This window comes from Cyprinus carpio, chromosome A20, assembly GCF_018340385.1.
Source record: "Cyprinus carpio isolate SPL01 chromosome A20, ASM1834038v1, whole genome shotgun sequence".
In the NCBI taxonomy this organism is placed as follows: Eukaryota; Metazoa; Chordata; class Actinopteri; order Cypriniformes; family Cyprinidae; genus Cyprinus; species Cyprinus carpio.
Genome location: NC_056591.1, coordinates 12,351,866 through 12,378,554, shown reverse-complemented (window position 1 = coordinate 12,378,554; position 26,689 = coordinate 12,351,866). Strand labels below are relative to the sequence as shown.

The 26,689-nt window shown below is 36.8% G+C and overlaps 1 protein-coding gene across 5 annotated transcripts; it reads left to right on the top strand.

The window, feature by feature from the left end:
* Positions 1–1,304: 1,304 nt before the first annotated feature.
* Positions 1,305–26,630, top strand: LOC109058118 (mast/stem cell growth factor receptor kita). Of its 5 annotated transcripts, none has more exons than XM_042777648.1 (21): positions 1,311–1,512; positions 6,169–6,426; positions 7,155–7,442; positions 8,425–8,564; positions 9,753–9,921; positions 10,046–10,232; positions 12,819–12,934; positions 13,461–13,575; positions 14,993–15,177; positions 19,242–19,348; positions 19,925–20,051; positions 20,517–20,621; positions 20,976–21,086; positions 21,177–21,315; positions 21,400–21,482; positions 22,283–22,413; positions 23,170–23,292; positions 24,128–24,239; positions 24,321–24,420; positions 24,557–24,662; positions 24,874–26,630. In XM_042777648.1, the coding sequence occupies exons 1-21, from the start codon at positions 1,458–1,460 to the stop codon at positions 25,045–25,047; spliced, it is 2,931 nt and encodes a 976-aa protein (XP_042633582.1). In that variant the 5' UTR covers positions 1,311–1,457; the 3' UTR covers positions 25,048–26,630. The 5 variants fall into 5 exon arrangements, with proteins under 5 accessions (XP_042633585.1, XP_042633582.1, XP_042633581.1 ...); XM_042777647.1 differs by having other exon boundaries at positions 7,143–7,442; XM_042777649.1 differs by having other exon boundaries at positions 1,316–1,512; positions 7,158–7,442.
* The last annotated feature ends 59 nt before the right edge of the window (positions 26,631–26,689 follow it).

Below are 26,689 nucleotides of genomic sequence, written 5' to 3'. Positions count from 1 at the left end.
GACCTCTAAACTATATAAAGTATTATATAATATAACTATCAAAGTGCAATATTTTTGATTGCACACTTTTTCTTGTATTATAGCTGAAACAAACTTCTGTTATACTTTCTTCTGTCCATTTTGCCATATAATCTGTTTGTTTGTGTCATATAATTTATTGATTTCGATGTTTAGCATATTTCCTGTCAATCCTTAGTTTAAAACATTTTATCATATGACTTGTTCTTGTTTTTTTTTTATGTTATTGGTGCAGTCCAATATTGGCCTTAATGAACTTGTTCAGCAGCTTTATTTCAGAATTGACAATTTAAAAGAAAACAACAAATGTGATTATTTCCGAGGCTGGAATGATGACAAATCACAAGATGATATGAACAAATGGGAATGCAGCAAAGATAACTAGATCCTCGAAAAAATAGGAGGAAATGATAGGTGAAAGGGAGGTCAGGGGTGTCACAGTGATCATAAAGTAATGGGTCATATGTTAGAATGACAAGAAGGCTCATGTTGGCTTTATTAAAGCATCTAAGACAAGATGAGCAATAATGAAAGCATACGAGAACAATTCTATTTTAGACAGCCAATACAAATATTGTTCACAGTGAATTATATCCTATCAGGAGAGCAGATTAGTATCTCACGGACATTAATGACAAACAAATGCATAAAACAATGATCATATCCACTCATTCAGTTGTCTCATTTCTTTCGTTCTCAGGCAAAGTAGCAAGACCGCACAGATGTGACTCATCTGGCTGCTTCCAAAACTAATAAACACCACAATATGTTTGTCACATGTATGATAACAGTGAAATAAATCAATGAGTTTTATAAAAAGGAATGAACAACAGACATGCAGCCTCTCTAATTGAGTCACCTATCACTTCAGGCTGTAAAAATTATTGCTTTTCTCAGATAAGATGATGCTTAATCCCATTATCCAATGTCATACTAACATATTAGGAATCATAAAAAAATTGTTAGAATCTATTTTTCTATCCAGCTGGAAAACACAACCGGGATTTTTCTGCTCTAACAACATTCCATGCAAGTCTGTGACAATTGAAATGTTTTTGTTACGGATTTACCATTGCCAGATCAGCCTTGTAAGAAGCAGCTTTTATTGACTTTAAAGGCCACCGATAAACCAGTTAGATAACTGCTTTTCATAGCCATACTTATCATGATATAGTTTCTTCTGGCAAGCCACGTGTCACCCTGTGGCACCCTTTACCTCGTTTGTGTGTCTCAGGTATGACTAGCGCTATTACTGTTGATGTTGCCTCCCTGTCCCCGCCCATGTTCGCTCGTCGTTCCGCATGACCCGCGCGCAGAGTACAAGGTAGAAAACAACGCTGGCCCTTTAAGACGGGAGTGATCGCTCCGCTGGCGACCGTTCCGCGGTATTATCGAGCTCCAAGACTACCAACACACATGAGCTAGATGGAATTATAACAATGGAATATCATTGCGTTCTGTTTACGGTTCTGTTGCAGTTAATCGTCCAACCAGGTAGGGCGACTATTATCATCGGTCCTTTTATGGTCTCACTTTGCTTAGAAGAAAAGAAAGTTGTTCATTAAGGAGTAGGGATGTACTGCACTTGCTCTATAGATGACAGGCAGTGGGGCTGTTTAATTATTGTTTATTAGGCTACTCAAAACCAGACGTAATGCCTTCAGAGAATAATGTATCTTATGTAGGCTACCTGTTGCTTCTTACTTTGAACTAATCTAGATTCATGTAGGCTCTTTATAGAAGCACGATTTTGCCTGTTAACACTGGACTGCCCCATGCGTGTTCTCTTATTTTTCCACATAATGAAGCTCTCCATAAGGAGCTTTAGTTAGCACCTCGGGGCGCGTTCTGTCAGTTCAAAACTCCACGAGTTCTGCAGTACAACTGAAAATTAAGCATCCTAATGCACCAACATTTCCACTGATAATCCCAGTGAATCATATCCTCTTCACTTACCCTGCGGAGACACTCACACCAGCAATTTAAGCGCTTACAGGAACCGATCACTGAAATAAGATATCGATCCGGAGAGCTGCAGGTGAGAATGTAAAGTAAAGCCGATCCTCGCGCGCTGCACTCAATTATTTATCACTCGGGATCGCGCGTGCCTGTCTCGGCAACAAGTGTAGAAACACATGAGAGTGACAATACGTGAGAGACGTGAAGGAAAGAGTGTTGGATGGTTAAAACGCACGTTGATCAACTTTATAGGCTACTGTTCGGATATAATGAGGAGACGGGGTTGATTTCTGCGGATCTTACAGAATATACTCAACAGCTTTAGTTACGCATATTACTGCTAAAGCAACTTATTTTAGTATCCAGAAAAGTATCACATTTTCGGCCGCAGCGCGTTTATTGAGGAGCTAGCCATAGCAACTGCGCAGCTTGAGCATTTTTCTGTAGAATCAGTTAAATAAGTGAAACAAGTGCTAGGCTATGTCATTTTTACGCTTGATTAAGGACGTCACGCATATATTAGCTACGAACAGGTTTTAGAAGTCTGTGGGTTTTGCGCTCTAAACAAATTGAGCTCCATGGAACAACCTATAAAATTTCTCAGAGATAGGAGGGTATTGAAATTATCTGGTTAAACTTTGTTGGAACAGGCGGTTTTTTTTATTAGCCTATTATTATTATCCTATCAACATGGACAGTTAGGCTTTATGTAAACGATCGGCAATTCCATGTAATTTCCTAAAAGCCTGAGAAGTTGTTTTGCATGCTGCAACCTGACCTTTTTTTTTTTGCTGGTTTGTTTTTTTCTGCTCTTGCTGGCACCGCATGGACGTAGCCTATCAGATGGTCTTTTGTAGGATGTTCTGAAAGATGCGGGACGAGTCATTAGCTGGATTGTATCTGTTAACTAACCATTATCATGTGCTCAGATATTTATCCTTTTGTAACTCGTGCTTGGAAACAAAGATATCACTTGTCATTACAGTTTCATTTGATAAGATAAAGATGTTTATTATTTGGTAAATTTAAGTTTCCCAAAAGGATCATATAGCTTTCCTTTTTTGGGAAAAAAATCTGTTGTGTTCCATCATTTAAATTGCACTTATGTCATTGTGTTTGGGGAATATGGGGTTAGCCTGAGGAAACGTGATAACCCAGGCCTTTTGATGAAACATTTCAAAGATCAGGTTTAGAGTGAACACACGCAGCTTTGATGTATTTTCGGCGTGAATCTGATGATCAACTTTGTAACGCCAGAGGGCTTCAGTGCTCGATTGACTATTTTGCATCGGGTTCTTTCTAACACATAATGCTTCGGGCTTTCGAATAACAGCCGTGAGAAATTCGTTTACATAGTTAATATTCAAGAGCTCTGATATGCACAGTCAGAATTATCGTAATTCAGTTTTCTGGTTGGTGTATGAGGTACTGGAGAAAAAGTAATTTTGGGAAAACAGGCTCTGTCCTATCATCTTAAGCATCATTAGCTTAGTGAAATAACACTTAGTTATCTTACATCACCTCTGTTCAACAACTTATAACATATTTACCAGAGAAACCGTGAGGTGGAATGGACGCCAGTACCCCCAACCCTCTTAACTGTCACCGTCCCACCTGTGGGACGCTTGGCACTCTTTTTTTTTTGTTGTCCTTTTTCTCTATAAAATCTTTTAGTAATCATCATAAATGATATATCATTTGAAAGGTTAGAAGCCCAAGATTCATCATGTGAAAACCATTTTGAAAATCGGACATTGCATTACCATGGAAATGGTACTTTAAAATCTTATGGCGGTCTCCTCCCCCTTAGTGGGCAGTGTCACGTGTCATATTACAAAATGCATTACGGTCTTTTAGAATCAAAACTTTTTATGATATTGGCAACAAACATAGCATCGGAAAGGTCTGAGTCTCAGGATTCCATATTTGGTGGTTATTTTGAGTATTGAAGTAAAATTGACAGAGAAATCAAGGGAAAAAATTCATTAAACAAAATTCAAAGGAGTTTTTGATGGCTCCCAGTGGCTGTTTGTGGTATGACGCCCTAAATAAAATCTCACAGGAACCTCAATTTTTTTCATATCAACTTCAAATTTGGAAACATAACTTATTTAGACACAAGGCTTTAATTTTATACCAATTTTAGTGTAAAACCTGTTATGTAAAATATTTATAATAAATCAAAATATAATAAAATTAATATAGCGCATTTTATTTACAGTACATTTAAACTTCTATAACTTTTTGATACTTAAATTTTTTGAAAAAAATCCACTTTTACCAAAATCTGCTAATTTTCTTCTTTAAAAAGAGACCAACCTTAGTTCTATATTCCAAAGTGTTCATAAAATACAACAATTTAAGTTTGGATAGTGCACTTTAATGCCCATTTTAAAAAATGGGGGGTGACAGTTAAGGGGTTAAATATTTACCAGAGAAACCGTGAGGTGGAATGGACGCCAGTACCCCCAACCCCCTGTCTATCACATTCATATTTGTTTTATTGAACACATTTCTAAGACATTACCATTCCAAACTTTCCCTTTTTAAAAGATTTTCCTTTACATTTAAGTTGCTCCCATCTCTCAGTGTTAACTTAAAGTGCCCCTATTATGGTTTTTTTAAAATTACCTATCATGCAGTGTGTAACACAGCTCTTAGTGAATGAAAACATCCTGCAAAGTTTTAAATTTGAAAGTGCACTGTGTATAAAGTTATTGTCTCTCAAAAGAAAGTGTCCTGAATCATTGAAACTAGTCGTTTTTAAAACGAATCCCAAGCTTACATCAACATGAAACATCAGCATATTGCCCGGCCACTTGTTGGTCTTTTTCGCGTTGGTCAGAATGAAAACACAAATTCATTCTTTGCCACTAGGTGCCGCTTTTGGATCGGTAAAAAACAGCTGTTTCGCCGGTAAAGACTGCACACAAAACAGCACTGCGCTCACAAACACTGCTTTATCAGGCATTACAGGCATGATGAAATGAAAATGAGACAAATCTGACCAATCACCCCAGATTAGCGTCACGCAAAGGAGGGGTTTGGAAAAATGAATCTTTAAACAAATCGTTTGGGAGTCATTGAGCAAATAAGGTAAAAAAAATAAATCAATATTATACGACAACGAAAGTGTTTTTGACCTTGCATGCATGTCAACCTGTTCTTGGGGACTCCCAAAACCAAAATATGAACCTTTCACAACCCATAATAGGGGCACTTAAGGGCCATGATTGCCTCAATCCATCAAAACCAGCTGCAGAAAGCAATGACAGCTTTAAAACAGTATTTACCAGTCACTAGGAACCAGGAGTGACATGATTGCACTAAATAATCTTTAAATATCCATGCAATCCTTTACCTGCCAAAATGATGTTTACTTGTCCTTTTGCCCTTTGCTCACTGTTTGCTCTCCCTCCTTTTATTTTTAATATTTAAAAATATAATATCCAGAATTAACACACATATATATTGTAGACAAAATAATTTATATAATCAGCTGAAGTTTTAACATCATGCTACATACATTTTGTCAGTTGGATAATTTTTCTCTTTTTATTTCTTTACTTTTGTTATTTTCTTCCCTTATATTCACCATTCTTCCAGTCATGTGGGGAGGGGGAGGATAAATGCTCTTTTGTTAGATTAAAACTCTCATCTGTTGCTTTAAGGGTTGTAGCCGTATAAGGGAATGCAGCACTTTGCATGGAGAATGATGATATAATTCAATCTAGAATCTAACACAACTGAGAAGGGTCAATAAATCTTAAGAACTTTGTCTGACATCAAATTGCCATTTCTTGATAAACTGCTATTAGAGGAACTTGGAAGACTTATTTTTTTGGATTTGTTGAGTTGTGAAACTATTTCACAGTCTTAACTGTCATTTATGCAACCTAAGAGGGCTTTGATTTTTTTGTGTGCGTGTGTGTGTGTAAAAATATACATGTGCTTGATATATTCTGTATATCACCATAGTATTCTGGCAAGTCAAATGCATTTGACAAAATGCAGTGCCGACTGCAGATGTACCGTCTTTACATTGACTCTTTGCTGCAATGCTCACATTTACCTTTTATACAAAACAAGTCACATTAACCCCTTAATAGTCTACTATCTTGTATGCTTATCAAATGTTAAACTTTTTTATCTTCCGCTTGTGCACCATGTTCATTTACTTGTTCCTCTCAGCCAGGTCCAGGCCCACTATCACCCCCGAAGGACCCCAGCTCACAGTACCACTGAACAGCGACTTCAGCTTGCATTGCCAGAGTGACAGTTCAGTGCGCTGGCTGCGAGAAGACCGTCCTACACGGATCCTTAAGGAACAAAGACAGGGTGAAGTGACAGTTCTTAAAGTGAACAAAGCAGGCCCACAACACATGGGCAAATATTCATGCCGTGAGGAGGAATCTGGTGAAAAGAGCTCCATCTATGTGTATGTAAAAGGTAAGTCAGTCTTTTGCATTCGTGAGTCAGGATTTTAAATGCATGTAATAAATTGTCTGGGTTGAATGACATGTCTGTAGGGCAGTATTTAAAATATTTTCTTGAAACCATCCTTTGTGTCTTAGTGTCTATCTTGTATGCATGTGAGTGCAATGCAATTTTATATGTGCTAGTTTTGTACAAGCTTGGTAGCAACAGTATACTAGTAGTAGAGATACTAGATAGAAAGTATGTCTGCACTATTACATGTGCACTTTCTAACAACTTTTCTTGCTTTATGTTTATGTCTTTCTCTCTCGCTCTCCCTCTCTCTTTGAACACACTCTCCAGCATCTCTCATCTTCCTGTGTGGTTTCTTTTTTTGCCAAAAAGACAGTTTGGGTGCCAACAGATGCCCTAAATACCTACAATCAGTTCTCCATATTCACTAGTCACCTGCATGACCTTTATTTATACATCTATGTTATGTGTTTTTGCAAGAATGTTCTTATAATCCCAAATAATAAACTCATTAAATTGATCATTGGCATTTTTGCAGTTGACACTAATTTTACTAATGTGAACACTGTAGGTGTGGGTTATTTGTATTTGTTTATTAGGTATGATGAAGGGTAGTTTTTCACTTTCAAACTTTTTGTGACACTCACTCTCTTTCTCTGAGCTGTAATGTCATGATCTAAGCCCCCTTGGTTGTGTTTCATTGGTTTTTGATTTAGCATTCCTCTCAGCAGATCCTGAAAATCCCTTCAGGAGGAACATCATGTTTGACTTTGTTGCGGGAGAAGGAGAAACAACCACGATCCCATGCTTGGCCACAGACCCACATATGACAGACTTGCACCTGCAAAAATGTGATGGACAGTCCCTGCCCAACAGCCTACAATATTCATCCAGTATTGAGACAGGCATAACGCTGGAAGACGTCAGGAAGGACTTTGAGGGATGTTACGTCTGCGTTGGGACTCTGGAAGGCAACACAGTTAGATCCAGACAATATCAACTCAATGTTCGCCTCGGTGAGAAAGAAAAGGAGAGACATGAATTTTAGGGCTGTCAATTGAAAAAAAAAGCAATACAACTGTTTCCAGTATTGATAATAATAAGAAATGTTTCTTGAGCAGCAAATCAGCATATTATAATGATTTCTGAAGGATCATGTGACACTGAAGACTGGAGTAATGATTGCTAAAAATTCAGCTTTGCCATCACGGAATTAAATTACATTTTAAATATATTAAAGAGAAAGTTCACACCCAAAAAGGATGATTTACTCACCCTCAAGCCATTCTAGGTGTATATGACTTTCTTCTTTCAGATGAATCCAATCAGAGTTATATTAAAAATGTCTGGCTCTTCCAAGCTTTATAATGGCAGTGAGTGGGTGTTATTTTTCAATAGTCCAAAAGAAGTCCAATAAATTGCATCCATCCATTATAAAAAGTGTCCCACATGGCTCTGGGGGCTGAATAAAAACCTCCTATAGCAAATCAGTAAGAATAACATCCATTTTTAGATCTTTATAAACAGTAATCTCTAGCTTCCTCTAACTATTGTACGTGGACTCACAAAAAAATTAAGTTAAGATTAATTGCAATAATATTTTATAATATTACTCTTTTTACTGTATTTTTGATCAAATAAATGCAGTCTTTGTGAGCATAAAACATTTCTTTCAAAACATTGCATAATTTTACCCTCCCCAAATTTTTTAATGGTAGTGTGTAGACTTCCAAAGCCACTTTTAGTAATGTTTTTAATTTGAGGTATTTCAAACATTGGTGTTTGCAATTAATTGAGATATAACCGATTAAATAATCACCATATCATGTAATTCATTTGATTAAAAAATGTCATCAGTTACCACCCCTAAATACAGCTAGAGGACACAGACAGACACTAGGCACATGCATGTCCATGTTACCCCACTGTAGCTTGCTCTTTCTTTCACTAAACTTTCCTGCTGTGTTGATATAATGCATCACACTTCTTTGCTTTTAGTTCCAAATGCGCCTCCTGTGATCACACTGGGTCAGTCTCCGAGAGTGCTGCTCATCCAGGGGGAAGAACTCTCCCTATCCTGCAACACCTCAAATGTCAACAGTGACATCACAATCAGGTGGAAGGCTCCACAAGGAGTGGTAAGAACACTCTCACAACCTAACCTGCACTCACATGTTCAACTGTTCATATCTGTGGTACTGCATGACACTCTTCATGACCACAACACACACATATATACTGTACATACTGTATATATGTATATAGACTATTAAACACTACAGCAGTTTCAATCGAGTAAAACCAATGTTTACAAAAGCAAACTATAGAGTGAGTGCAGATCTCAGTTAACCTACTATGCCCAGAGGCAAATTGGATCTTGTGTGGTTAAAGGTACTCCTCAAATTCTATATGATCATATATTTACACAGCAGAAGAATACGGTTGTCAGCAGGGATGTGAACTGAGAATGCCTTTAAATTCCAGTTCGAGTTTTGAATTTTGAATTAAGCTTGAAATTGAGGAAGCAAACAGGATGCAGAATTGCAAAGTATAATTAAATAATATAAAATATAATTAAAATAAATTAAAATTCAACGGTCATTTAAGAAAGAAAGAAAGATAGAAAAGACATAGCCAGAGAGTCAGATAGATATACAGATGGATATAGATACTGATGGATGGATAGATACAGACAGACAGATGGAAAGAGATGGAAATAGATATATAGAAAGACAGACAGATAGCTAGAGAGTAAAATAGATAGTCTGATAGACAGATGGATTGCTAGATAGATGGCTAGACAGCTAGCTAGCTAGATAACTACTGTAGGTAGATGATAAATTCCCTTGAATGCATTACATTTGTTATATTGTTTGAACTTCCTTTCATTACAGTTCAATTCCAGTTTAGTTTTACTCGCAATTCTTCTATTCTGTATTTATCTCAATCTTGATCATCAGTTCTGTTTTTTGAGCGCTATATATGGTTGTGTAAAAACACAGTTCAGTTTTTAACGTGTGAACCAAATTTTATAAATAAACTTACTCCCTTAAATTTTCAGCACTCACAACTATATTATTGTCAACGTGTGCTGTGAGAACACAACATATGTAAACAGGTCTTCAGGATTATATCGAGACTCCACTGGCATCAGAGACTGTTATTTGAGAGATGATTGACACACTTTTGTTTTATATAAAGATAAAAACAGCCACACCTACACATACAGACAACCACAAGCACTTTACCCAAGACAGGGTCTATGCGTCATCTCTTCATAGTTGCCCAATCAACTTTGTGTCTGTTTTCCTTTTGCATGTCCCAAGCAACCATCAGTGCAGCAGTTCTCAAGTATCCTGACCAAGCCCAGTTCTTACCTGAGGAACACCACCCTGAATCTGGGGTCTGTGACCATGCAGGATGCAGGGAGTTACAACTGCGAGGCCAGGAACGAACGAGGGACCAGTGCAAAGACCGTCTGGGTCGAAATCTATGGTAGGTCTCTATTGTCTAAAAAAACATTTTCTATTTAAAAAATAATCATATGACTGTTTATAAAGTCTCAATGGCTGTGCCGTTTCAAAGAATATAATGATGTTTTATGTGTCTGTGTGTGTAGAGAAAGGCTTCATTAACCTTACAAGTGTGAATAATAGCACTAAGAGAGTGCGCGCTGGAGAAAGTCTGTCCCTGCGTGTGGTAATGGATGCTTACCCGAAACCTCATGCATTTTCCTGGAGCTACAGTGGTGTAAAACTTACCAACACTACTGATCATGTTATTACCAGTCACTCACATGGGAATAGGTATGATTTTGTTACATTTTGATTTACCAACATTTCTTGTTTTTTTTTTACGTAGTAATTGCTAGGAATTAGGGATGTTCATTTCGGTTATTTTTCATAACCGACATCCGCAGCTCGTTAACCGATTATTAACCGTTAACAAGATTATTTCAAATTAGAATTGAATTAAATTAGAAAGGATCAGTGTCTGTGACCCTTTAAAAATACTAACATTTTTTTCCCGTTAATTAATTTTACGTGCGCAAAAAGCAGAAAACAGCAGAACATGAGGATTCACATGGTCTTCATATCACATCACACACCTGCAGCGCTTCTGCGAGTGGAGAAAAAAAATAATAAAGTTAGGCTATATAGTGGATAAATAGGCCTATACAAGAAATATATTTTTACTTGAAAAAATAATAATAAAAGAATGAAAAACGCAGAGTTTCGGTTTTATTTTTGAGCTGGCGAAAGGAAACCAGATGGCAGAAAGTGGCATCCTTTTTTTCTTTAGGCTTATTTTACGCACAAAGATTTGTTTTTATTGTGAATGTACAAAAATAAAGGCAAACCGTTTACAATTCCGATTATCTTCATGAATAAAAAGAGTAGTTGCTTCCACTGTTAGAAGCAAAAACTCAAGTGATTGCGTGGCATGCTCACACAGTTAAGCTTTGCTACCTTGACCATGCAGCCTGTTCATTATCATAATAAAATACAGACAGTAAAGCATATGGGAAAAAAAACACTGCTCAGTTTAAATATGTAATAAAACTGTGCTGTTAAGTGTTATCACCATACCGCTGTGATGTTATGCAAAACATTTTGTTTTACATGTATATTGGAACGCGAGTGAAGTAGGCTACATAATAAATAATAATTTGCCATTCAAATAAATAATAAATAAACAAACAATTTATTTTCATATCAGATGACAAAACCAACTTTCATTTCAATTTTAGCCTAAATGAAATGAATTATATTTGGCTTGTCGTTTATAGCCTATTGCTACTTCTTATATTTTGTATTCTTGTACTTACCTAAATACTGTTAATTGAAAGGATTTGTTGTGGAGTGAGGGGAACTAAAATAGCCTAGCTATGTTTACAGTGTTTATTATAATCAGGGCTCTGAACCGGTTCAAGGAACGAAAACGAAAACTGGAAACAAACTAAATTTTGACAGGAATAGAACCAGAAAAGGAAACAAAATCAAAATTTATAGTTCCGAACAGAATCGAAAATTTGAAATGGCCATTAACTGGTTAATAAAGTTATTTTATCATTTAACACACAACATAATTTTACTATATTGAAGCCTGTTCATTATCAAAATAAAATACAGTTAAAGAAACAAATTAAAAGTTACACCACTCCTTTGTACAGAATGTGTTGCGTTCAGCGTGACCGCGCCTCACTGTGCTGATATAGCCGATGTGAAGGATGATGTTTTATGTCGATGAAAGTACAAACACTATATAATAAATAATATTTTAGCACCCAGATACGTCGGGAATATGGAAACATTTGGATTCGTGCCGAATGAGAGATGTAGGCATCAGCTTCACCTTAAATTAATTTGTTTTTGCAGTGATGTTTTAATAGCCTAAACTTTAGAGGATTTGTTTTGGAGAGAAACTAATAACTGTTTTTATAATGTTTGTAAACATTTTGCTTTTGCCTACTGGTATTTTAGCCTTCATTATTTTGGAAAGTAATAGGGATAATAAAATGTAACTTATGTTTTTTTTTCACTCTCAAAACACAATCTTATACAAGTGATTATTGGCTAACGTTACCAGATCTCTCTTTTTTCCTTTTCTATTTGAGTAAAGAAAACACTGTACTTTATTATTATTATTTATATTATTATTATTAGGCAAATTATAGACAAAGAAATTTGTTTTTAAAAAAGAACATTATTAACCGTTATTTCTCCCACCCACCCGAACCGGTTTCGGAACAGAAATAATATCAGAGGAACGCAGGAACAGAAACGTAAAAATATCAATTCTGCTCGAAGTGAACCGATTTATTTTTTTTTGTTTTCAAGCCCTGATTATAATGTTTGTAAACATTTTGTATTGGCATTAGGCCTGTTTCTGAATGAAATAATAAAATGCGACTTATTAATAGGCTAAGCGTACATATTTTAAAGAATGCAGCAAACCTTTTTAAATATTTTGATAAATTACTGAAAATAAATAATAAATGACCTTTTAAACCGGTTAACTGATTATATTAATAATCGGTCAAAATTCTTAACGGTCAGTCAATGGTTAACTGGTTAAAATGAGCATCCCTACTAGGAATGCACAATATTTTGGTATCATATTGGTTATTGGTTATATATTTTTTTATTTATTGGACTACCTTTACCTTTAACTTTTAAGACTACCTTTACCGTCATGTAATGCTCACTTACAATTAATATTTAAAAACACTATTCACTTTTAAATTGTGGCATTTTGTCTTTTTTATAATTCTTTTAGAAAAAAATACTATAGAATTTTCAGTTTTTTATCAGAAATATTATATCAGTGCAAACTCCACGTTATTCCATTTATTTACTGAACTGAAATGTTTCTTTCTCTTCTTTCAACAGGTACACCAATGAGCTGAAGCTAGTGCGTCTCAAGGTGTTAGAAAGTGGCTTTTACACCTTTTCATGCTCAAACGGAGACGCAACTGTTCATCAAACGTTCGAAGTCCATGTCATAAGTGAGTGAAAACATTTAATGCAAATGGAAAATATTTGGCTTCTCCACTCGCCAGAAAAGAGTATATAATACTATGAAACACAGAATCTATCTGATCTATGAGTTTTGTGTGTATTCTGGTTCAGAAATGATCAGTCATATTTCTTGAGCATTGTGCTGGATAAAAGAACTTGATTGTCTATGTAAGACCCTGGCTTAAAGTCCACTAACAATAGTAGAGGCTGTGCAAGAACAGATAAAGGCCTGGCTTTCAAGACTGCAAATAAGACATTTGTCAAGTCATTTTCTTTTCTGTGAAATTTACTGATCACCATTTATAAACAGATTCATCCCTCAAACAAGTACTTACTTTCTGCCCACATTTTAAACGGCAGAAATGTTCCAAATCTGGCTTTTTAATGCCACTTAAGCCATATTTTAAAATAATAACAGTATGCAAAGTAATCGCAAATAAGACAGCTGTACAAGCATCCATCCCACTAACCAAGATTGTAAAGCTGACACTACAACCAATCTTTGCCTGTTAGGTAAACCACAGATTGTGTCCCATGAAGGGCCGATTGATGGACAGGTGCGCTGTGTGGCTGAAGGTTACCCCACTCCTCAGATCAAGTGGTATTACTGTGACCAACCCCATTCAAGGTACGTGTACTGTCTTTCTGCAGTTTTGTAATTTTTAAATACACCCACGGGTACATACAATGCACTCTAAAAGTTGCTTTCAAAAATTAGCGACACCTCTCTTGAGCAGTGTTAACGTATTAGCCTCTCTGAGAATACGTTATGACGTAGCCTGGATTAGCCACTAACCGCTAACTTGATGTTTGATGATTGGACAACAAGGCTTTAGCCTATTATTGATAGGGATAAGCAATTTGACTCTGTCATGACTGTGACATCACAAAAGCGATTGGCTGCTATCAGTCATGTGACAGCACCCAACAACATGAGAACAAGTGGCTTCCATGGGACTGTTTATTCTTGAATAGCAGTGTTGACAGGACACCTTAGCATGGTCTTAGTCACACGCTTATCCAATCAGTTCTCAACAATGATCAAATTCGATCAGGATAGCATGCCCTGCTTCAATTTGAGCACATAAACATGTAGTGCAGAGTGTCTTTTGATCTTGTTTGTGCGTTGGTGTCTGTCACCAGTTTGATGGTTTTCTCACCGAACAGACATTCCAGAGTTGAGAAACTGTTGAGAAGTTTTCAACATGCTAAATAATGTCATTAACGATATTGCTCAGTAACAAAGAGACCGAACAAGGAATGTAAACCAGTTGAGATTATTTGTTCTGGCTTTATATCCAAAGCTAACTTTTAACTCAACTCCATTGCACTCATACTTAATTTTAAGAGAAGAGAGAGAGAGAGAGAGAGAGAGAGAAAATTGGAGAAACAAATAAATCAAAGCACTTGATGGCAGTACATTCCACTCTGATGTTTTTAAATAATAGAACCCTTGAGGTCTGTCACTTTGCTGCCTGTTATTTTGCTTTCTTAAGCAATAAGCTATTTTCACACAGTAAAACCTGCCATAGGCACTGAATTCAGTGAGAGATGCTTATCACATCCTTATCGTATTATGTGTCTTGATATGCATTGGTTCTTAACATTTGATCTTAAAGTCTACATGAAATCAAAAATATCCTCACACATTCCAGCCTTATCATAAAAAGTTAATTGGTGCATTTTATTCCAAAGAAAAAATGCTAGGCTTCATAATCTTTCATCAAAATGTAGTTACCTGCTATTCATGTGACATCAAATGGGTTACAGGAGATAAAAGCTAATGTATAATATAATAAAAACTTTAATACTATAAAAATAATATGAAAATAACACTGCTTTTAAGGCTATGAATTTTTTACATGTATATATATATATACTTTGCCTTTGTCTTGCACGTTGATGCATTTTTTGTATTATTTATTTATTCTTTTTTTTACATAGTTCCTTTTATGCAGTTTTTCTAGAAAGGTTCACCACCAAAAATATTTGTTCATGAGAAGTGCGAGACTCAGAATTTATGAGTTTGTTGCATGCCTCCTCAGGTGCTCCAATTTGCTGAATGCCACCCAGGAGGAGGAGGATGTTGTCACTGTAACCATGACAAATCCTCCCTTTGGGAAAGGCACAGTAGAAAGTCGTCTAAACATCACCAAGAACAGTTACTCCACCCTTGAATGTGTGGCATCTGCCAATGGAGAAATCGTGTACACTCTCTTCTCTATCAGCGGTGAGCAAATAACCTCCCAAATCATATGCACACACACACATACACACCCCTTCAGACAATGACTGAAGACTCTAGTTAGTAATTACTAAGTCTCAGCCACAGACAACTCCGCCCACAAACTGCCTACAGTCTGTTTGCTGACCCTGTGATCCATATTTCTCACAAAACTGGAAAGCACTTTTGTCATCTGCAAGCTATAATATGATTGGCTGTCTTCATGCAAATTCTGAAAGTAAGGGCAAGCAGTTGTTTTTTTACTTGAATATATCTGAGATTTGGTTTAGTTGACAGGTTTATAAATTCGGCACGATATTAATGCGCATCTCGTCAGTAAAGCCGGTTCTGTAATCAGTGGTAAATCTCTACACATGCGTGCTTTCACATGGAGCAGCATTTACTACACAGAGCCGAGGTTCACTGACAAGCTACGCAAAACCACAATCATATTTTGTGCATGTTTTACACCGTTTGTCAGTGAACAACGGCTGATATTTATCGTGCATCCCTATTAATTTTGTTGGCTTGTATGTTTCTGGGTTTTCTTCCATTGTTGACTCTGAGGGTGTGTCTCAATCTGCTCCCTAGTTCAAGCAGTCAGTGCACTGGCCAGGGAATCAGCCATTTCTAGGGACATCAAAATTGTAGCTGTGCACTGAAACACTGACAGAAAACATTATAAAAAACAAAGAACATCAGCTGCTTAATATATGCACTTACTGGAAATGCTCTTTCAATGCTCAAAGTAATAAATAAGTCCTTGTAATGAGTGGGGCAGGGCAGAGAGTCGAGGAATTGGAGCGAGGCCGGTGACGCGCAAGTGATAATGAGCATCACCTGTGTGCCACACTGGTCTCGAGTTCCACAGAGGAGCTCCGGAAGGATAATAGGAGGAGTGATGACAGTCAATGATGAGAGAGGACCGGGCCTGGACTTCATGTTGAATTTTGTTTATGTTTGTGTGGCAGTCGTCCGTGGTGGGCTGCCACCTTTACTTTCCGTTTTGTTTTTGTTTATTTGATAATTAAAATTTTATGTTCGATGTTCGCCGGTTCCCATCTATAGAATCTGAGGAGCACCTCAAACCACACAAGATCCAAAAGAGATTGTGTTTCATTTCTAATCAAAGCAGAGCAACAGTTTTGCACTGAGTTTTGCAGTGACATGCTAATATTTACATTTATAGACATTTAATTTTAATGTATTGGAACAAATGCAATAATATCTGCCATTATATATGTAGACTACCATTTAAAAGTATGGGGTCAGTAGGTTTGTTTTTAAATTAATTGGAACATTTATTCAGCAAGAACGCATTAAATTGTTCAAAAGTGAGAGTAAAGACATTTATAATGTTATAAAAATCTTCTATTTCAAATAAATGCTGTTCTTTTGAACTTTCTATTCATCAAAGAATCCTTTATGTATTATGGTATCCACTAAAAATTAAGCACTAAGCACAACTGTTTTCAACATTGGAAATAAAAATAGATGTTTCTTGAGCAGCAAATTAGGATATTAGAATGATTTCTAAAGGATCATGTGACACTGAAGACTGGAGTAATGATGCTGACAATTCAGCTTTGCCATCACAGGAATAAATTACATATAAAATATATTAAAACAAGCAAAGATTATTTTAAATTGTAATGAAATTTTACAGTATTATTGTTTTTACTATAAAAACAATGAACAAATAGTGCTGCCTTGGTGAGACTTTAAACATTTTCGAAATGGCACTGTACAGCTACAACGAAGATGAAGAATTTTGTACTCGAGTCAAAATCAGTCAGTTCATCTTATGCACAACATAGAAAACCAGGAAGAGACCTCAACCCAGGTGCTTCTAGTTTCCCAAGAATAGTTAAACAACCAAACAAGAGGAAACATCTCCTCACGTTCGCTCCAGCTGTGCTTTTTCTACTGGCTGCATCTTTTTGAGAAAATCTAAACCAACTCGCAGGTCGCCACTACTGCTTCAGCTCAACCTGTGTAGGCAGACTTTTTGGATAAGACAAGATAACAGCAGACTATTATATAAACAGAGATGCTGAGTTTTAGCCCTAATCTTGTTTCTTTTGTAAACCTAACATAACCAACTGTTGGGGATTATCTCCTGGGTTTAGGGAGGGTTTCATCTGGTTTGTTGCCAAACACACCCCAGTTAGTACTAGTATTATTTTTAAGGTCAGAATGGTTAACAAAAGGTCAACCCACATCCAGTTTAGTTTGTTTCTGGTACATTCATTTTTATCCTTGTTGGGTTTTAGGTGCAAGTTGTTGACTTCATTGCCTGTTTTTTGCATTTTCTCAGCTAAATTGGCCTTAAGTAAAAAACTCTAGCTGCACGTTGACCTTTTTGTGGAGTCCATCAGGAGTTAGACTGGAGGTTTTGAGAGTGTGGATTGAATCTGCTGCCTCAGGAAAGCCTGTTAGGTGGGAACTTGTGTAGACTCTCAAGGTTGACTGGAGTAGGTCCAGGAAAACCAGTGGGATGATGAGCCTTAGGCTAGACAGTTAAAGCTGTTCATTCTCAGCTGAGCGGGATGCAAAAAAATGTCCGTTGTTAAGATTTATGTTGATTTGTGAGGGGCTTGATGGTATGCTTGGATGCAGTGTGATGATAGATGGATGGACGGGGAAGGATGGAGGGCAAGAGAGAGAAAGAGAGAGAGAGAGGGAGACAGAGGGAGGGAGCAGAAGAGGACTGTGAAAGCCAGTGGCAGGTTTACAAGGGATTACTTCCTGCAGAGTCTGCATTCTTTGATTTGAAATGGAGAGAAAGCTTCTTATAGCTTAAGAGCTTACTACACCACTCAGAACAACGCAGAAAAACAATAACACACCATGCATGAACACATAAACACACCTTACTAAAACAACACAGCTACTGTACACTTTGAAAACGTGAATAAAGCGAGTTACAAAGATCTTAATTACAGAGTTTGACCTCAATGCATCAGTGAGGATTATTCACACCTCATAAAATACAAGCAATTATGACATAACCCCACTGTGAGGCACTTATTTATTATTATAGGTGGTTCTTTAATGCTTGTGTATCGTGTATTTTTTTTTAAACATTCTACCAGTATAAACACTGGTTTTGCTTCAACGTCTATATGGAGTGCAGTAATCATTTTAATCCCAAAACGCAATCTGAACTAACTCCAAAGTCAACCACCCAATCTGCTGTGGTTTCTATGTTAACAGAATTGATCCTGAGGGATAAGCTATGTGTATCGATTATCCATTGATGCCTGTAGCAGATTACCTTGTTCAAACAAGCACACTGTAAATAGCAGCGATTCCCAACCAGAATCAATATATGCCTAAATTAAATCAATCCCAGGGTTTTACTGTAATCAAAATAAATAATAATAATACATAATAATAAAATTAAAATTAGTAATGCATTATATATATATATATATATATATATATATATATATATATAATATGCAATGTAATATATTATTAATATACTTAATGATGTACACTATGAGTTAAAAAAAGCACAATATATTGGGAACATATTGGTAAAATAATAAAAGTAAATATAAATGTAATAATTCATATCAGTAATTAATATATTGTGCATCCCTACTTTTAACTCATAATGGCCATACCATTAATACCATTTAAATAAATATTAATTTCATTTAAATATATTATATTATTAATGTAATTAATATTAATTGAAATGATACAATTAATGGTAACGCTTAATTATATCCATTATGACAAAGGGACTTTGATTATGATTTAAAAATAGGAATGTACAAAATATTGACAAAATTAAATTATATTTAATTTAATATTTAATTATTTTTCGTGTGATAGAATTTTTGTTTTGTTTTGTTTTTAGCAAAACTTTATTGATTTATACTGTCTGGAATTTATTGTTTATTGGCCATAACATGAAAAAGAATCATAACGGCCAGAATTTTAATATCAAAGTATCCCTAGATCAGAAGGAACACATATCTTGTTTGCTGTTGATAGAGTACATATGTCATATTCTGCATGTTTCTGATGGCAGCTGTATGTTAATTTAATCTTCACAGAGAACACTGTTCCTCATGAACTTTTCACTCCATTGCTCATCGGTTTTGTTGCTGCGGCTGTTATCCTCGTTCTCATCCTGATTGTGCTGTCCTACAAGTACATGCAGGTAAAGTGTCATTCATTTCATAGCTTGTCTTCCAGCACAGAAAGTGCATGCTGACTCACTGAGCTAATTCATTAAATATACAAAATCGAACTGTTTAACTCCTCACCCTACTATAGCAATAAAATATTGTGGCATATATTGGTTTTCTAGTACATCTTGTTTTTGGTTATTGGATTTTAAACATGATACTCAACGCAATTTACCTGTCACACCTGCAATCCATCCCACACACTTCAGGGGAACTTTGAAACAATACACACTTAAGGAAATTATTTACTTAACATGCCATAAGACCTGATGATTCACCACACAGTTTTGCACTGTTGCACACGGGAGCGATCAGTGATACACAAACACACACACACACACACACACACACACACACACACACACACACAAAATTACTGTTCACATTGTTGTTTGAATAATTATGTTTGTTTACATGACACTGTTATTAGTGGACTCTGTTTACTTTCATCTATGAGAGCACCTACACTTGCAGTAACTGGATCTAATGTAAAAGGTTGTTTTGTTTGTCTGGAAACTTCACTCATTGCTTATTTTTGTCTCCTACAGAAACCTAAATACCAAATACAGTGGAAAGTCATAGAAGGTATCCATGGAAATAGCTATGTGTATATTGACCCCACCCAGCTTCCATACGACCACCAGTGGGAGTTTCCCAGAGATAAGCTGCGTTTTGGTGAGTTAAGTTCCTTAATCTGTCTGCTTTGACTTGTCGAACTTCATAAATCATATTCCAAATCATTTTTCCACATTTCTTATGTTTGAGCATTAGGTTTGGAAAGGTTTACAAGGTTTAATGCACCAGAAAGCATAAAAGCCTTTTGAATTTTACAAAGCTTGCTTCATTTCATTGGCAGTTACACATTTTGTGACACTTGATAGCTGGTGCCTTGTGACATAAAATCATATCCTCCCCATAAAGGAGCAGCCATATCCGTCAACAAACAGGATCTAACAGGATCTTGCATATCCCTCTTCCCCACAAGCCACACCTCCTTGATTCAATAACAAGTCGATGTTCAGGCTAAGAGCTGGTTTTGGATCAGTTTCCAGGCGCACTGACTGTTAACAACCGTATGAGGAAAAAGTTAAATTGATGCTGTGTCAATTTTCTGAATCTGTTTTGCTTCCCTGCATTCAGGAAAAACTCTTGGATCTGGAGCATTTGGGAAGGTGGTGGAGGCCACTGCATACGGGATGTCCAAAGCAGACACTGTGATGACCGTAGCTGTGAAGATGCTCAAACGTGAGTGAAAAGCAACAGAAAACATGTTCATAATCTTGTGAAATAGGAGTAGCATAGTAACACCACGGCATGTTTAACTAGCATGTTTATTTAAGCAAATAAGTCGGTGCGTAAAGACACACCAGAAAGTACACAAACCTGTGTGATTAGAAGAAAGGAGGTTAAACATTTCCAGTAACCCACAATTTTTGGTTCCCAGAACATTCTGAGAATCAAACCAAAACATTTGTATAATATTTAAAATTGTTTTCCAAGGCAATAACCAAAGGGGAACCTACACTAAACATTAGGACAACATTCTGTTTTTTGCTGATTTATTTATGCTTTTATTTGTTGTGGTGTTTTGCCCAACAGCAAGTGCCCATGCCACTGAGAAAGAGGCTCTGATGTCAGAGCTGAAGGTGCTTAGTTATCTTGGCAACCATATTAACATTGTCAACCTGCTAGGGGCCTGCACTATTGGAGGTAAGAGGCTAAAGTAAAATATAGTTTTTCTAGGTTTTTCTGTGTGTATTGTGTTGTTCTTCATTACGTCATTACTGGTCTGTTGTACAGGTCCAACTCTAGTTATAACAGAGTACTGCTGTTTTGGTGACCTGTTGAACTTCCTGCGCAGAAGGAGAGAATCCTTCTACTACACTACACTGGGAGAAGACTCTTACTATAGAAACGTCATGCTGCAGCCAGAAGCAAAGTAAGTATGATCAGTGCAGCTGGTGAAGTGTGATAGTGTGAAGTGCTTGTGGGTTCACTAAAACAAGTTTGTATTTGCTTACAGTGAGAGCAGGAATGGATACATGACCATGAAGCCCTCTGTAATGGGAATTCTGTCCTCAGAAAACCGAAGATCACTTAATAAAGGTTGGATCAATGTCTTGTCTCTTTTCTTATCTGTTCTCTTGTCATGTCTTATTCTGTAATCCTATCTCTTCTTGTGTCACCCAAAGTCTTTTTGTTTTGTTTTGTCTTGTATCTTCTCTTCTAGTCTTGGCTGCCCTAATTTTTTCCTATTCTTGTCTTCTCTTCTCATCTCACCTTGTCTCATTTCTTCTCATGCCTTATCTTTTATCTTCTCAACTGGTCTCTTCTGTCTCATCTTGTTTCTTTTTGTCTCATTTTGTCTTTCTTGTTCATTTCTTCTCGTGTCTTTTCTTTATCTTCTCATCTCGTCTGTTTTTTTCCGTCTTTGTCGTACCTCTTTTTGTCTCATATTGTCTTGTCTCTTCTTGTCTCCTTCCTTTCTCTCTTCTTGTCTGTTGTCTTCTCATATCTTCTCGTCTCTTCTCATCTGTTCTCTTATCTTGGTTCATCTCTTTTTGTTTTGTCTTCTCTTGTAGTCTTGTCTGCCCTTGTCTTCTCACCTTGTCTCATCTCTTGTCATGCCTTCTCTTTCCTTATCTTATCTTCTCATCTTGCCTCTTCTGTCTCACCTCATCTCTTTTTGTCTCATCATGTCTTTCCTGTCCACATCCCATTTTTTCTCATGCCTTCTCCTTTCTCATCTTGTCACTTCTGTTTCATCTTGTCTTGTCCCTTCTTGTCTGTTGTCTTCTTGTCTCATCTGTTCTCCTTCCCTTTTCTTTTGTTGTCTCGCCTTGTCTGTTGGCTTTTTGTATCATTTTGTCTTTATCATCTTTCTAAATGAATTGTCATCCCTTTAGGTGATTCATACAGCGATTCGGATGCCGTTAGTGAGATTCTGCATGAAGATGGCATGACTCTGGACACTGAGGATCTTCTTAGCTTCTCCTACCAAGTAGCCAAAGGGATGGATTTCTTGGCCTCCAAGAACGTAAGTGTTTTTTTTTTTTTTCATTTGTTTGTGTTCTGTCTCTCTGACGGATACTGAGTTTATATTCCGAGTGTTTGCAGTAATCCCATACTGCAGATCTTCTCACTCTTCCTCTACAATGCCACAGGCTCACATTCCATTACCTCTGTCTAGTCAAGGGTTGGGTTACACAAGGTCACACACAAACACATACATGTTGTCAAGCACATGCACACTCATTCACTGAGGATCATGCTGAGAAATATCACATTTCCCCACATGGTCAGCAGGTCCATTATTCAGTTTAGGGGAAGGACACTAGATTAGTTTTCTGTCAGTTAATTCATTTCATCACCTCAATGCTAACTTAGAACACTTCTTTGCTAATGAGGTTTTGAATATTGGCACGGTTATTTTAAATACCTGACAGTTTGGACGGTCCAGACAAATAAGAGCAATTTTAAGAAAAACTTTTAAGACAAGTGAGTCCCCTATGTGGTCATTTCGGTAATGCCTCTAGGCCACTCATTCCAATGCATGTTACATGCATACAAGTACAGCTTCTATCTGCTTGAATTGTGAAAGGCCAAAAATCTCAAAAGCTGTCATCAATACCTTTCAATTACATTTTTTAAAATCAGCAGTACAGTCTGAGCTTCTTTAGCTCACATCACATCATGCTAAAAATAAGTAGTCCATTCCCACAGCCAGTTTGCTTTAATACATAACATATTAGTGTGTATGTTGACCTGTAGTTCTGCTTGTGTGTTTATGCAGTGTATTCACAGAGACCTGGCAGCCAGAAACATTCTCCTCACCCAAGGCCGAGTGGCCAAGATCTGTGATTTCGGACTAGCCCGGGACATCACTACTGACTCAAACTATGTTGTTAAGGGCAATGTAAGTATTAACTGTCATTACATGTGACATAAACAACTTTAACATTTATTTTATTTGTAGATTTTCCCACTTGGTTTTACAAGTAAATAGACAAGCAGACATGCTTCTTTAATGCATACAATGTGTATTGGAAGTGGTTTATTCAATACAAAATGACGATGATCACTTTATAATACAAGTGCTTTTATCCATGTTGAGACATGTACCAGATATGAATTATCTTATTGTCACACATTGGCAAGAGGTTGATGCAAAACAGGTCATGAATAGGATAGTTTTTGCAATTTTAAGACAGTTGGTTTATTTTCAAGAATTTGCATAAAGCAGTCAGAGCTGAGTGGGCAGCACTCCGACATGTAGCGTGGTTGTACCCTGAGTTTGACCTTTCCTGATCCTGCCTCCCCTTCTCTCTCCCACTTCACTTCCTGTCAGTTTTATACTATCCTATCTCAATAAAGGCCAAAATTCCCCAAAAAATTTTAAATAAAATAAAATGCCATTTCTGGCTTCTACTACAGATACTTCATTTGCATCTTGTTTTAACAATCTAAAAGAAGCCCAAAGCAACAAACAGTCATGATAAACTTGGTCTATAGTGTTGATAGTCTTTGAGTCAGTATTCTTTTTGTATATTTATATTTTTAAATTTACTGGCCAAGTAAGGTAATGTCAAAATTGCTACAAAACAGTATGACTATGATATGAGGTTTCCAAATGCATGTTTGGATTGCAAATAATATTTCTGCTAGCCAAAGACTGAATGTTCAAGAAATGTGGTTTGTACTATGTGCTTTCATCCTCTGCCTGTGTTGTAATGAGGCTCTTCTCTGTGCAGGCTCGTCTCCCGGTGAAGTGGATGTCCCCTGAGAGCATCTTTGAGTGTGTGTACACCTTTGAGAGTGATGTCTGGTCTTATGGTATCCTGCTATGGGAGATCTTCTCTCTCGGTGAGTTAAACCTAAACCTATTATATTGACTTGTTATGATATACTGTTTTTAATCTAAATACTGACACTCTGCTTCGGTAGGGAGTAGTCCTTACCCGGGTATGCCTGTGGACTCTAAATTCTATAAGATGATCAAGGAAGGATACCGAATGGAGTCACCGGAGTTTGCCCCGAGTGAAATGTAAGTCTGTAATTAGTTAAAATTTCTTTCTGCGTAAAAAAAAAAAAAATGTCAAGATAATGGCATAATTTATTATGTACACACCCTACAACACTGTTCCCAATAACACCAGCGCCGCTGTGTTTTTATGTTTCAGGTTCGAGATCATGCACTCATGCTGGGATGCCGACCCCTTTAAAAGACCTTCATTTAGCAAGATAGTGGAGAAAATTGAACAGCAAATCTCAGACAGCACCAAACATGTATGTCTTCCTTTATCTTCTTTAGCTCTCAAAACTATGTAAACATAGAAGGGTTTTATATTTAAAAAAAAAAGAATTTGAATTTCAAAACAAGAAATGGTATAATATGGTATAATATACATCTTCAAAACAATATAAAATCAACTTGAATACAAAGGATTTTTCTAAGAATGCATGTTTTAAACCAGATTTTTACCTTTCTCCTCTTCAGATTTACTTAAACTTCAGCTCCAGGTTGCCTGTGGCACTGGGGTCCCGTGAGGAGTCCAGTTCTCATGTCCAGCGGCTAAACTCAGTCGAAAGTCACAGCACCACCACACAACCCCTGCTCTCCAGCAACGATGTCTTCTTGGAAGGGACAAGTCCACATCACCCTCTGGTGTGAAGATCTAATTCTCAGCAAAAACCAGGCGTTCTAGCAGATGCCATCCATCTCTCTTTGCCCTGGCTAAGCGTCATTGTAGCTGTCTGACATACATGAGGACTTTGGTGGGAAACACTGATCATAAATCACTTTTTGGATCCAAGAGCAGTCATAACTTTCTCACAGATTGTGTATATAAGCCCCCCTGGCAGGAAGGACAGTGATGGAGTGCATTCCTATTAACATTTCATGTATTCTTTGGAATTGTGGGATATTTAGAATTTTTGAGAAAGCTAATAATCAATGCTGGTATCATTCCATGGTACTATATTTCCAACGTGAGTCTGCAAGAGGACTGAACTTATTTTCTATAAAATCTTTTGCTTTATTATATGGGATATATATATATATATAAACACAATAATGCTTCTTTTGCTAGCTGTCAAGTCTTTACAAGTGACAGAAGTCAATCAGACAGACTCAAGTACGAGACTAGATGACATCATCAGAGTGAAAACAATGGAAATGAGACTTTCCCAAAACATCTCTGTTTGACATGATTGTCATGACTGTCAGTAGCAAAAGTGTCTGGCGTGAGCGTTAAACAGTTATTTTCCTATCAACTATTTCACAGGTCATTCCATTCATAAATTCAAATATCAACCACATAAAAGGCTGCACTATTTGGAAACTATATGTATAAGCAGCAATAACTTAGCATTGTAACATTGTCTGCATGATCATGTTGCTGCGCAAGCCAAAAACAAGCTACTTATTGCATGTTGTGTTCAGGATAGTATTTTGTCAGTTGGCAGCTGAAACTGTTTTATGTTTAAATAGACCAAATTAAGGTGCATTTCAGTTCACTGTCAGGAAAGGTGTTGAGATACGTAGAGGCAATTCATCAATCATAATTCATGGTTTACTTTAAAGTGAAATATTGGTTACATAGCAGTATTATATTATTGGCTTGCATTGTGTTTTTCCTTTCAACCAGGAAGTATAATTTGGGAGTGCAAAATGATCCAGTCAAGCAGTAATTCAAGCTTGAGGCATCAAATTTTTTAACAGTGTTTCTTTTAGGGATCACAGCAGAAAGTTTCTTCCACTTCTCCCATGTGTTTTAAGAATAATATTTGGTAAAGAATACTCATTTGTATGGCACAGACGTAGCTTGTTTCAACACATTTGAAATGCTCCTTTAAGTAGTTTAATTCATGATGTGGTTACGTGATGGTGAACTGTACAAGATCAGTAGCTTCTGTAGCATCGGTTCTGTTCTTAATTTTTTTTTTGCTCCATGAAACTGAAAGACTTAGCAAGTAGTGTTCTTTTGTACATTTGTAAATGTTTTGCTTCTGTTACGTCCAATTTTGTGCATAAAAAGCAATGTGGGGTTTGGTAGTTTCAAGTAGAGACCGCTCTGAGATTATGTCGTCGCTCTGCTTTCTCATGTTTGCGGAAATCGCGGGTTATCGTTTCTTGCAGACTTGACTCAATTTGTCTGACTTCTACTTACCACACCAACTGTTGTGCCTGAAATGTTCTCTCAGCTCTCTAGCCAATGAGAATCGTGCTGTTGAAGGTTGAGCTAATAGAAAGCTGGCCGCTGCTGTGTAGAAATGGGTGCCAATGGCTTCTTGTTCTCTGTAGGAGTAGCCAA